Source organism: Balaenoptera musculus, chromosome 14 (genome assembly GCF_009873245.2).
Source record: "Balaenoptera musculus isolate JJ_BM4_2016_0621 chromosome 14, mBalMus1.pri.v3, whole genome shotgun sequence".
Taxonomy (NCBI): domain Eukaryota; kingdom Metazoa; phylum Chordata; class Mammalia; order Artiodactyla; family Balaenopteridae; genus Balaenoptera; species Balaenoptera musculus.
This window is the reverse complement of record NC_045798.1, coordinates 65,027,922-65,041,398: the sequence shown is the minus strand read 5'-3', so window position 1 is coordinate 65,041,398 and position 13,477 is coordinate 65,027,922. Positions and strand designations below refer to the sequence as shown.

The 13,477-nt window shown below is 52.0% G+C and overlaps 1 protein-coding gene across 5 annotated transcripts in view; it reads right to left on the bottom strand.

The window, feature by feature from the left end:
* CTIF (cap binding complex dependent translation initiation factor) overlaps positions 1-13,477 on the bottom strand; it is a 304,506-nt gene that overhangs the window by 135,414 nt on the left and 155,615 nt on the right. For all 5 annotated transcript variants that reach the window (XM_036822931.1, XM_036822928.1, XM_036822932.1 and 2 more), the window contains one exon: positions 7,151-7,227. In XM_036822931.1, the coding sequence (XP_036678826.1) occupies positions 7,151-7,227 (77 nt within the window). The remainder of the gene's footprint in view (positions 1-7,150; positions 7,228-13,477) is intronic.

Genomic DNA, 13,477 nt, shown 5'->3' with positions numbered 1-13,477 from the left:
CCATAAGGTACTTCACAGCCTCCCTGTACTTTGGAACAAAGACAGCATTTCAGTGCTATGCTTAGGGGCCATTTTAAACTGCAAATTCACCCATGAAAAGCACATCAACGCAAAAAACATGGCACTAAATAGATCACGGAAAGACACTACTTTACAATATGAGAGCTGGAGCAAGAAGGCAGAGGTCTCCTGGTCCAACCTCAGCTGGGAACGTGTGTGTCAGGTGACTCGAGTGTTTCACCGCTCTGGGAGTGTCCAGGAATGACTGTGAAAGCACCGTATTGACTAAATCACACATAACAAATCATTTTAACGAGAGGCAAATTTGCAAATATAGAATCCACGAGTAATGAGGATTGGCTGTACTTCCCAAAGGGCTACCTTAACGACTTCTGTGAAGGAGCGGATGGATGGATGGATCTGGGCTCTGAACTAGATGAATTTCTGATCAGTTCCTGGTGGGCAAGGTCTGGGGCTTAGTCATCTTCATCGACGAGGGAGTCCATGACTGCAGGAGTGATGTGAGGTGCTAAAGGGAATGGCAAGTTCCAGAAAGCAACTGTGACTTAGAGACAAGATTTTAACGTGGCACCGGCATTCCCCCAGGGTCCCTGCCCATGAGCGCAGCGTGAAGAGGAGGAGGGTAAGGTGAATTCTAGAAGGGAATGAGGGGTCTCCTGTAGCCAGTGATAGCCATCAAAGGGTGGGATAGAGCTGTCAGAGTGTGTCGAGGAGTGGGCTCAACAGGCATTAATGACAATTCTAAAATTAAGTTTTTGTATTTAGAGTGAGAAGGAGGAGGCAAGCATGAGTCTGCAGATGGGGAGGACGATGTAGAATTAAGGGGGCCGCTGAGAGAAAGGTCCGCCTTCTGTCAGAGAACATGTGTTGGACCAGGAAAGGTAGACCCCGCTAAAGCATCCTCAGTACGTTGCCGAGGGCCTCGGAGGAAATCCTGGGAGAGAGACAGGCACTCTGAGTGCTCATCTTCTTGCCCAAGGGATGGAACAATATGGTCCAGAAAAAGACAGCTTTGCACGTGAGGTCATAAATAGCCCCTGACTACTTCTGAGGAACAAAGTGCTAGAGACTGCAGCTATGTGTATACCGTTCCAATTTTTTAAAATCAGAAAAATACAGATATCATCTCTCCTAAGGAGACTGCCAAGCCAATGATCTGGAAGAAAAGATGTAACCACTGATAGCTAGCACACAGTCACACAGACCAAGTCAGGGCCAGACCAAATCTACGACCTTGAAAGGGTTACTCTCCTGATACACTTGGGGAACCCAGCAAACACCAAGATTAAGGAGTGTTTACAGAGGCTTGCCCCATCACTCCATCCTGGGACCTGCCTTAGCCATTAAAAAAAAACTTAAAAAAAAATTTGAGATATAATTCACTTACCACAGAATCTACCCTTTTAAATCACAAAATCCAGGTTTTTTAGTATCTTCCCAAAATTGCATACCCATCACCATTAATTCCAGATGCCCTGTTCATTTTTATCAGTGACCTAGATGATGTCACAGAAAGCTGGCAAAATCAAATCTGATGGCTGACTCTAATGTTGTCCCCAGGGAAAGAGCCTGGCACCCAGGGAGGGTTTGGGCACATGGTGGCAGAGGAGGAGACGGAGAAATGAGATTGTAAATTGGTTCTGCGGTTAGAGGACAGCAAGCCACTGTCATGGTCGATCATAGGACAGAGGCAGCAAGAGCTGCTGGGGGCTCTGCTCACCCTGCAGCGTCCAGGCTGTGGCCCGACTGCACCATCTGGGGACCCAGGGAGGGGGTGGCACTCAGATGTGGGGACAGCTTGCTCTCCTGCCTCTCGCCCAGCAGAGCCATCTGATACTAGCTGGCGATGACTGTGCCATTCTTTCCTTCTTTTCAAATCTGCTTTGCACATGGAGTAAATTAACCGTTCTGAGACCTCACTTAATGAAACAAATTAATTTGGAGAATGGCTATCCTGTCTCCCCAGCCGCACGGGCATCGTGCGATGGACCCCTAATGCTTCCATTAGCTGCCCCACTCTCACTGTTAGGAGGCCAGCTCTGGAGCCTGTGGGGTCTACTGGGACTTCTAACGTCTGGGCTGGGCCCCCGTCAGGAGCCAGGAGCTCCGGCTTTTCTCTTCTCTTTAGTTCAGTTGCGGGTAGTGGCAGCAGTGAGCTCCACCCATCCGGCTCTGTTTCTAGGGAGTTTTGTGGGAGCGACATCCGGGGCGGTGGGAATCCTTGGTTCCCACATCTGTTTCACTGAGGCTTTCACGGTCTCACTCTAATGTCCTCCCATCTCCCTTCCAAATCCCCCTCGTGACTCGTGGCTAATTCAATGCCCACCTCCTCAGGAATCATTCTGTAACCACTCTAGCTGGCTCCTTTCTTTGAACCTCCTGGCGGGAACACATGCATGCTACGTAGTCGTGCACCACGTTCGGGTGGCTTGTGAGGCCAGTTGTGCAAGCTCTACCTCAGGCCCTTGAGACCAGGGACCACGCCTGGCACTTCTCTGGTTTCTCTGCAGCATGGAATGTAGCACAGAGCACTGCCCCATCAATCCTAGTTGGAGAGTGAAAGAGTGCTTCACTGTGGTGTTCGCTGTGATGTGCCACCCCGGGCCCTGCTCAGAAATGACACACTCGCCCCTGGCTGCTGGATGCGCTGTGGCAGACAGCCCTCGGCGGTCAGCCCTACAGAAGTTGTCTGGGGCGGAGAGCCGCCGGCTCAAGGTCAAGGCACTCCCCATCTGATGACTAGAGCAGACATAGGGATGCAAAGACCTGCCCCTTCTCTCCATCTTGGGACAACTCTAAAGAGTCACCCCAACTTCAGAACTTCCCGTAGAATCAGAACTCCCCACCCAGACTGCACTGCAGCTCACCTCCTCCCTCTGCCCAGTCCTGCTGCCCTCCCTTTCCGTGACCCCAAGGGCACTCCTTAGCAAGTGTCCTGCCCAATAATCTCCATCCCAGACTCTGCTTCCCAGGGAGCACAGACCATGACCTTCATTCATGGCCTCAGATGTCCATCTCTTCAAATGGAGCAGGGGTGGGGGGAGTAGAGAAAATCCCTGCATCCCCCCAGAGGTGAGACCTCACTCAAGGTCAACACAGGCAGTGGGTCAGTGGCATGGCCGGGACTCAGCCCTCCAGAGTTTGCCCCTCTGCCCTGCATCCTGAGGGTAAGGAGCTCAGGGCAGAAGACGAACCTCAGCGGACCCCCTTCCAGTCGGCAGGTCTCTGGCTTGGGTGGGGATAGAGCAACCGGAGGCATGTTGCTCTTTCAGGAATGCGTGAAATACTCATTTAGTACATTCATATCATGAAATGCATAATTTTGTCTGAAATCAGCAAACATCCTCGATTAGTTTCGCAAAATAAACAAGTGGTTACCAGTTGTCCATGTTTTGAGACCATTTTAAAGGAGAAAACTTTTGAACTGTTCACGAGCTTAACCTTTTTTTTTTTTTTTTTTGCAAAATAAGGAAAAGATGCCCATAGCTCAATTTTAGACACAGAGGCCCTCGAAGCAGCGCACAGAATGTGGGAGCAGAGTCTGCAGATGGCTGCTCTAGAGGGGCCCTCCTTCCCCGCCAGCCCCGACAGCGGGAGCAAAGCTTTAAAAGTTGATCCCTGAGAAAGACCAATTGACCCTGGGTGCCCTGCCCCTGGAGGTGATGCAAGGAAAGTTCCCTGGGCTCAAGCAAACCCGCACTCATGGGGATTTGGGACAATAGCCCTGTCCCTGCACCCCGCCACCGCAGACATCTGCACTCCACTGTCACCTTACAGTGTTTTCTGAGTACCTCGGATCCCCCTGTGATCTTAGCTGGCGCTAAGACCATTTCCCGGTGCCTTACAAGGATGAGCTTGGTTAAGCCTCCCAATTAATGAACCCATTTTACAGAAGAGGAAATAAAGTTTTCAAGGTATAGAGTAATTTGCCAAAATCACGGAGTTAATGAGTAGGAAAGGTGGCATTCACATCCGGCATCTAATTCCACGGCATATGCCTCGGACATCAGAGAATAAAAGCAGTAAGGGCACACTCAAGACCTCAAGAGGCCACCGGGAACTAGGATATAATCTAGAATTCCGTCAAGACTAGGGCTCTAGAGCCCAGTTTAGAAATTCCTGCTGCAGGCTGTGGGGTAGCACGGACCCCCAGGTTCAGCAACCTGCCGAGCTGCCGAGAGTTTGCAGCGATCAGACACCAGGTCCTCTGCAGTCAGACGGAAGGCCGCAGACCCCTGCAGGCCTTCCGGGAGAGCCTCAGAGACACCAGGGGGATGGAGCGGGCCACCTGCCTTCATGTGACACTGCAGCCACCCTCCTAATTATGCACCCACCAGCTCCCTGCTCTTGGCTTTTTCTAGGTCAGAGGTCCACCTGAGGCTGTGGAGTCGAAAAGGCTGGAGCTGCAGTCAGCAGGGGTGAGTTCAGCTCTGCTACTTAGCTGAGCAATGTTGGCTAGTGTCCCCGGCCTCAGCTATTCCATCTGTTAAGAGGGGAAACAGCACCTTTTCTCCCTTGCAACAGAGGGGGAGAGATCAGAGGCATGACACAGATAGATGCTGGCTGTGCCCTTGGCCACCACATCTGATTCTGGTCACCACCCCCTCTGCCACCAGGGAATGCAAGCCTCACTACTAGGAAGGTTAACCTGCTGTACAAAAGTGTTAACTATCAAGGTCAAATATAAAGGTTTGGGGCTCAGCAAGGCCGTGCCTATCTATCATCAGCTGGAAGGTTAGGGTCGACCGGATAATATTCTGTAGCCGTTCCTCAAAGGCCAGGATCACACGCTCCACCAAGGAGGACTCGGGAGGCCCCCGGTGCTGGCTGCCTGCTTTCAGACAAAGAGGTCCTTCAAGTGTCCGGCTGCCTGCTCTTCTCCTGAAAGTCCCCATTGCCTGGGGACTCTGTGACGGCCGAGTGTTGGCCTGCACCATATTCCGGATTGTGACTAAAGGTGGGGCCCCGACCGGCACACAGCACAGGCTCAACGCGTGTCTGCCACGCTGAATGGCAGAGTCCGAGCCCCTGATGGTCAAGACGTTTGTTGCTTGAGTCCGTCTTTGGTCCAGAGGAACGCTCTCTCCTTTCATTTCAGCTGATTTCCTGCAGTTCGGGTCCCGGGGAAGGTGGGCGGCCGCTCCTCGGCGCTCGGTATAAATCTTTCAAGAGTTTACTGGCATGCATGTCCTTTCCCTGCAGCCTCCTCTTCCCTGGCCCTGGCCCGTTAGCCTCTCCTCACAGGACATACTTTCCATCCCTTTAATCATCTTTATTGCCTTGCTTTGGACCCAGTCCCGGGTCCACATCCTTTGCGAGGTGTGCTGACCTAACTGGGCATTTGTTAACACAAGCGAGGCTCAGCGGAAGGCCGGCTTCCCGGTGCCTGCATGTCACGATCCTTTTCCTACATTCCTGGGTCACGCCGCCGCTTTCCGGAGACCTGCACTGTCCAGGGGCTCCTGCTGAGTGAGGTGACCTGGCCCACAAGCGGAGGCGCGGCTGATCTGGACGCTGAGAGCAGCCTGCCCTTGCCTGGGCCCACAGGGTGACTTCTCCTACGGAAGCTCGGGGACTCCCCACACCTCCACACACACTCTGGGGACCACAGGGCAGGGGAGGAGCGACAGCCAGCCTCTGCTCTTCCTGACACGTCCCCAGTCCCCTGTGAACCCCATTCCTCCTTTAGGGGGTGTTCCCTACTTCTTCTCTCTGCGGGGAACCCAGCAATCAGGAATTAGCCTCCGTGAAGCTGCACAACAAGAAGGCAGCACACACGGTGCGATGACTACACTCTGGTCAGGCCGGGAATAGGCTTGGTCCTACTCTCCCTGCTCAGTTTCCCCTTCTGACGCCACTACAGAAAGTGCCTGGTGGTTTCTAAGCCCGGACTGCCTTCCTCCCAGATGGCTGTACACTCACTGTCCTCTGGGGCTGTTTTGGTTCCACTAAATCCACCCGCTGATGACATTCCGGGGGCCTGGTCCTCCATCCACCCTGAGTTGCGGCCACCACCCAACACGCCTCGTTCAGGGCCCGCGTGTGGAGGGAGGGATCAGGGACCCTGGGCAGCCCTAGTCTCCAGGAAGCTGCACAAGAAGAGGCATTTCTAGTATTCTGAGGAAGCATGTTGACTGGGCTTTTTTTTTGGCTCTCTTGAGATGAGAACATGCTCTGTTCATTAAAGGTAAAACCACAAGCCATCACCTTTAACTAAGAAGAAATTCCCTGTAGAGGAGAACCTCATTTTAATTCTTCAAGCAGAAGCCTTCCTTCCTCCGTCCCTCCATCCCTCCCTCCCTTCCTTCCTCGCTTCCCTCCTTCTCTTCCTCCCTGCTCCCTCTCTCATTTCCATCCAGAAATCATCTATGCACATTCTAACAAACAAACAAACAAACAAATACTCTAACTCTGCTTTTGCACAAATGGCCACATACTAAAACACTGTTCTGCACCCGGACTCTTCCATTTGGAATGCTCCTTGAAGACCTTTCCCTGTCAGACAGCCTTTAAGGAAACAAAGGCTCAGCCTCCCAGACGCCCAACATCAGCTGTTTGTTCCTATCCAGGGCTACTCCAGGCACTTTTTCTGGCCCCTTGCTGTCACCCAGCCCTCTGCTGGATGCCAGGAGAGATCCTGGTTTCTGCTTTAGTTTAAGTGAGCCCCAACCCCCCAGGCATTCGAGAGAAGCAGCATGTGCAGTTCTGATCTGTGTGTCGCTGTCACAGCAGAACCCAGCATGGGCCAGGGACGGCTCCCAGGACAGGGCAGAGGAAAGACAGTCCTGGAACTGTGAGCTCCAGAGCCTCCTGGAGGCTGTGTCTCAAAACACACGTCGGCAGGTCCTGGTCCCCTGAGGACCGTTACTGTTGCTGCATGGTCAGTGGAAAGAGCTTTTCTCTTCCTGAACTGCCAAACCTGCCCTGGACTCCTGAATAGATCCAATCCCAGGGCCAACCAAGAGGCGGGCAGCCGCCGCCGCCCCCGGTCACCAGCCCACTGAGCCTATGTCGCCTCTTGTTGCATCGGCTGATGACCAGGAAAAGCCAAACACAGGACAGGACTGTAGCTCCAGAAGGGCCGGCAGAGGCAGAGAAAACCCAAAGCTGGCGATGGAGAGTCTCCTACCTTCGGTCATTTCTCCTCCTCCGGAACAACTTCTTCGTGTGCGCAATCTCCACCTCATGGGGCATCGGGTGGTAGCCCTGTGTGTTTGGGGGAGGAAGAGAGGATTGTCAGTAAATCTTCTGAAAGAGAGCAAAGAACTTCCGGGTCTGAACTAACTACAACAACACCTATGATGAAACGAAATCGAGAGTTTGGAAAGGCTAGACTCTGGCCACCAAATCCAGGCTGAAAAATGGAGAAGACTAGAGTTAATGAGTTTCCCACCAGATGACAACGCTGGAATTATAGAACCAAAGAACAGTGGGGACACAAAGGGGTCCCTAGAATTTGTCATATCCAGTCACTCAAATTACAGATGGGAACACTCAGGTCCAGAGAGGTGGATGAGCCAGTTCAAGGTCTAGCAGAGAATCAGCAAGAGAATTAGATCCTGGAATCACTGGCTGATGGAGGACAAGTTGGCCCTCTAACATCAAGCTTCCTAACACAATGGGAATGTTAATATCTTCTCTGAGCTGTTGAGAGGACCAAGGAGATGCAGCCTCCTTGCAAATCCGGAGCCTCATGCAGAGGGAATGTGCTAGGACCCAGGTCTCCTCATCCTAGTCCAGGATGCCTCATGCAATTTTTACCCAAGATCTTTGTTACTTATACTCCTGGGGTATATTTAGAGGAAACATGCAAATAGCTAAATGCTTTTTTTAAACTTTTAACTGGGGAAAATCCTAAAGATGGTCTTTTGCATATTGTCATCATGATAACAACTATGTATATATTTATATCAAGGTCGGAGGGAGACCCTCTATTCATAATGCAGGGTTGATCTTGCAAATGCTGAGCCACAGGCAGAATTATTTGCAGAAGTTGGGCTGATGGCCAGCTCTCTTCTTACCGTTTCCCTCCCCCCAGAAAAGTGTGTTCTGGTGGGACATGGGAAAGCACTGCCATTCCATTATGGGCAGGCTGGGGTGAGGTGGCAGGGGTTGAGGGTCTTAGGCCTGGAGAACTGGCTTGGGCCTGGGACACCTGGGTATGGGTCCTGATGCAGAGTCCATAGCCTGAGCATGGCCCCCATGCCGCCCACAAGGCCCTGGGTGTGCACAGGGTCAGAGGGTGTGACGGGGCCCAGTGTGCTGGAGATGACATAGTGAGAGCTCATTTAGCACCCGCCCCCCACGCCCTTTACAGACAGGGAGACAGAAGCCCAGATCCCCTCCATGGCAAGGGCACATGCAGCCCTCCGGATCTGGGCTCCTAGCGGAGGGTCCTGCTGGGCTGCCTTCTCAGGGCTTAGCCCCCAGCCACGGGGCTAAGCAGCCCTGGACATGGGCAGCCCGGCCAGTCTTGAGATGCTTCCTGGGGCGGGCACGGGGAGGACAACAGGCTCAGGAGGACACGGGGACCTTGGCCTTTCAGATGCTTGGCCGAGACTCCTATTGAGTCCAGGGAGGGAAGGGCACATTTCAAATTTTATTTTATTTAATTTATATTATTTATATTGACAGTCCCTCCCTCACACCCTGTCTCTTGGGTGCAACAATCGGACCAAGAAGGCATGAATGAATTCTGGCTCGGGCAGGCACAATGGGCCTCTGCTGCTTTAGGATGTGCTTTGTTTAATGGTTTTCTCAAAGGATATTATTTGCTTTCTTTAATACAAAACACAAACAAGGAAAAACAGCAAGTCTTCCCCTCTCATTTCCCCTCTCCCACCCTCACCCAGCTCCCGGCTGGCCCCTTCCCTCCCTCCGGCCTCAGGTCACCACAGGAACACACTGGGCGTGCCCCGTGGAGACAATGGAAGGAAGCCGAGCCTGGACGGGGAGCTGAGCTCTGAGGCCGGGCCGAGGGAGCTGTCGGGACACTTGGACTTCCACGAGCTCAGAAGGTGCCAGGCTCCCCTGTCTGGGCCCCAGAGTCCTGGGCTCTGACCTGCATCCTGGCCTGCCCCCCCCCCCCCCCTCCCGGCCACAGGGCTGCAGCAGAGGGGAGCTGCCCTGGTGACCCAGCCTCGGCATGGAGTCCTAGCTCTCTGCCAGGACTCAGTGTGGCCCAGGGGCATGCGGGACCCCTCAGGGCTTCTAATGAAGCCACTGCTCTGCCCGCTGTGTCCATCCATCTATCGCCTCCAAATTACTACATATGTATGTACATATATAAAATATCATCGCAGTTAAAAGCCTGGGATCTGGAGCCACACTGTGAACTGCCAGCTCCTGGCTCTTCCTCTTGACGGCTATGTGACTTTGAGCAGGTGACCTAACCTCTATGTGCCTCAGTTTCCACACCTGTAAAATGGAGATAATAATAGGCTCCTGGGGTCCCTGTGAGGGTTAAATGTGTTGATAAACATGTAAAGAACGTAGAACGGTGCCTGGTACGCAGACACCTCAGCAAATATCTCTGGTGTTGTCACTGCCATCGTTGGCGTCATCACCATCATCATCAGCGGCAGCAGAACCATTTCTCCCATCATCCTGACACTCTGCTCAGGGCCGAGTGCGCCAGGACAAGCAAGGCTGCTCTGGTCCCTCTCCTCATGGGGCCCCCAGTCTTGGCAGAGAGAGTCCAGTGGAGTTGGTTTGCAGGGGAGGAGGGTGTAGGAAGCTTAGGTTAGGGAAGGTGGAGGGAATTAGCAGAGAGCCTGGTGACCAGGTGGTGTGCTGGGGAAGGATGGAGGAGTTCTGCCTGTGTTCTCTTTGGCCTGAGGCTGGAAGACCCCAATGGGAGGCCAGAAATCAGCTGAACAAAGTGACAAAGGTGACAGAACAAAGCCTTGCACCTCTAAGGTCTTCCCTCCCCAGGAATAACCCAGGCCAGTGCTATAGAGGACTGGTCCCACCCACAAGATCACCTGGGGCCCCAGCCTACTGGCACCATGGTGAATAAATGAATGAATGCCACCTTCCCTGGGGCGCTTATGTAGAACTTTCAGACGGTCTTGTATAAAATGGGGTGCACGGTATTTATACAAGCTTTACTGGAGGACCCTCTTCAATTAGCCACTTAGTTCTTCAAACTCAAGCTGGTGGTGGTACCATGTGACACACACAACTCAAGATGCTGCCCACACTTCCCCCAAAACAAGGGCATTTGGGTATCAAGAGAGGCAACTATGAGGCCAAAAGAGGAAGACAGAGGGAGAAAGTCTGTGCTTAGCCACGATCTGCCATCAGATTAGCTGCTGGCCTAGGCTGGCAAAAGTTCTTTAAAGCCATTGGCGGGAGACGAGGCTTGTACATGAATGTTCATAGCAGTAGTATTCATAATAGCCAAGAATGGAAACAACCCAAATGTCCAATAACTGATGTTTGGATAAATACATGGTAGCTCCATACAATGGAGTATTACATGGCTATAAAAAGAGACGAAGTTCTGATACATGCTACAGCACGGGTGAATCTACCAAAGACCACATATGGTTTGATTTCATTTTTATGAAATGTCCAGAAATGGCAAATCTGCAGAGATGGAAAGTAGATGAGAGGTTGCCAGTGTCTGGGGAGAGAAAGAATGGGGAGTGACTGCCAATGGGCTCCAGGTTTCTTCTGGGGATAATGAAAATATTCTGGAATTGGACAGTGGCAATTGTTGCACCATCTCATAAAGATACTAAAAACCATTTACTCATATATTTTAAAGGGTGAATTTTATGGCATGTAAATTATATCTCAGTTTTTAAAAGGTGGAAAACATATTCCAGGTAGAAGCAATAGCAAGTGTTTTGAAAAAAAAAAAAAAATCCAGCCACGGTGAAAACTGTGCCCCCCTCTCACTCAATTACTCTACAGAAAGCAGCTGCCCTAAAACATAGTTCCTACGAAAGGGCTGGAGAGGGTGGTATGTGTAGGCAAGGGGCATCCGACGACAAGAGTGACTAATAAGGAATCTGGGGAGGCACATGAGTTGGTATTTCCAGGCCCGGCCAGGGGTGATGGGGTTCTGGCTTTAGACCAGTGACCCCCCTCCCTGCTTTGTAGATAGAATGTACCTCTTGAGTGGAGAATGGGAAATTTATCAGGCTTGTCCGAATGATCGTTTAAGAGTATACAGTATAAAAAAACAAAACAAATATTTTTAAGAGGGTGGATCTCATGTCATGTATACTAAATAAAATAAAATGTCACAGAACTAAAAAAAAAAAAAAAAGAGTATACAGTAGTCTTTGCTCTATTTCTTTACTCAATAAATTCTTCTATTCTATGTTTTGAAAGAGCCCCATCGGGACGTCAGTCCAGGTATGAGCATCCCCCCTCCCCCCAAATAAACAAGAGCCCCACCAGCCTCTGGTTTACCAGCTGGTTTGTGTGTTTCCTCAGCCGGAGTCAGGTGAGCCTCTGTAGCATCAGCCTGGACCACCCAGGCCCTGCCTGCTCTTCCTCCGCCTCTCTGCATGGGAACCCTTCTCCCTTTAGCTCTGAGACCTGGCTGCAGTTCCCCTCTGTCTAACCTCTGACCACTTTCAATAACTAAGTGGGCCTGGGAGACAAGTAGATTATATAAAACAAGCCTCTCCAGGGAGGGAGGGAAGATAATACTCCTTCTGTGTGCAGCTTGGGCAGAGGACACGTGAAACACACACACACACTCTCTCTCTCTCAGTCTCTCTCTCTCCTGTCCCAGAGGTCAGCACTGGTCTAAGATGCGGCACCATGGGCAGCGTGTTACTGCTCTGGCTGCTGAAACCCGTCACGTAAAATCTGCCCATTCCAGGGCAGGCTGAAGCTAATACCTCACCACCTGGGACGGCAGGTATTTCTGGGGGATTAAAGGCAGCTGCAGCAGAGCTGCTGACCGCAGACCGGCAGTGCAGGGGCCTTACTCTGAGACGACAGCTACAAACAAACATATCTTGGGTCTGGGGGTGAGGATATGGGAGGGAGGGCAACGAAAGCACGCTGGGCAAGGCAGCATGTGTGCCGGGTGGCACTGAGACCAGCTGCCTCTGTGATAAGCGTGATGCACGTCCAATGAGCCACAGGCTCCCCTCCCCCCATCCCTCCACACTTCCCCACCCGCCCAACCATCCACCCTTCCCCCATCCACCCATCCACCCATCCACCCATCCACCCATCCATCCTACCACGCATCCTATAAATACTGTCGTTTTAGACACTGCAGATACGGTAGTGAAAGAGCAATAGGCAAAATGCTTGTTTTTACAGAGCACACATTCTAGTGAAAGGAGAGAGATGACAAATAAATAGATAATATGATCAATGATGAAAAACGCTATCGAGCAGAACAAGGCAGGACAAAGGGATGAGAGCGGCAGCTGTGGCCGTGGTCAGGGGAGAGCTGTCCGTTACCTGCCATCCATCCACCCGTCTGTCCATCCTTGGTTCTTCTTCACCCAAGCAGCTCTCAAGGCCTACTATGTGCCAGGTGCATCAGATGGGAATACCAGAATGAAGAGACCCAGTCCCAGCCCTAGGAGCTCAGGGGAACACAAATAAGCAAGCTGATGCATGCCGTGCGTCACGGTAGAGGTTGTATAGATGCCTCTGGCAGCCCCGAGGAAGGAACGAGGACCTTTGCTGGGAGAAGGGTCAGGGAGGCCTTCGCCAGGGTGGTACCTGCGCTGAGTGCTAATGGGTTGACAGGAGCACAAGGGAGAAGAAGAAGGTGCGTTACAACGTCCACTGCGGGCCAACACACGCCAGGGTCATAGGTGGATTGTGTGGAGACACGCTGGCGCTACAGGAGGAGACAGAGGCACCGGGTACTCTGAGGGCCAGGGGGGCGCTCCTGACCACAGTGTCGCGTGCAGTGTCTCCACCCCTACAGTGGGTAGAATTGCGTGCCCCCAAAAGATCAGTTGGAGTCTTAACCCTGGGTACAGGTGAATGCGACCTTATTTGGAAAGAGGATCTTTGCAGATATGATGGAGTTAAGACGCGGTCATACAAAATTAGGGTGGTCCTAAATCCTATGACTGGTGTCCTTATAAGAAGAAGGAAATTTGGACAGAGACAGAGGGAAGAAGGCTATGTGAACATGGAAGCAATGTTTGGAGGGACGCAGCTTCAAGCCAAGGAACAGCGAGGATTGCTGGCAGCCACCGGAAGCTAGGAGAGGCAAGAAAGGATTCTTCCCTAGAGCCTCCAGAGGGAGCGTGGCCCTGCTGACACCTTGCTTCTGACTTCTAGCCTTTAGAACTGTGGGACTGTAAATTTCTGTTGCTTTAAGCCACCTAGTTGATGGTGGCTCCAGCACCCAAAACTAGGAGATAATAAATCGCTCTTGTTCTAAGCCAACAGCGTGTTGGCACTTTGTTATGGTAGCACCCTGCCCCCCCACCCCCACCCTTCCTGGGCCAGGAGACGA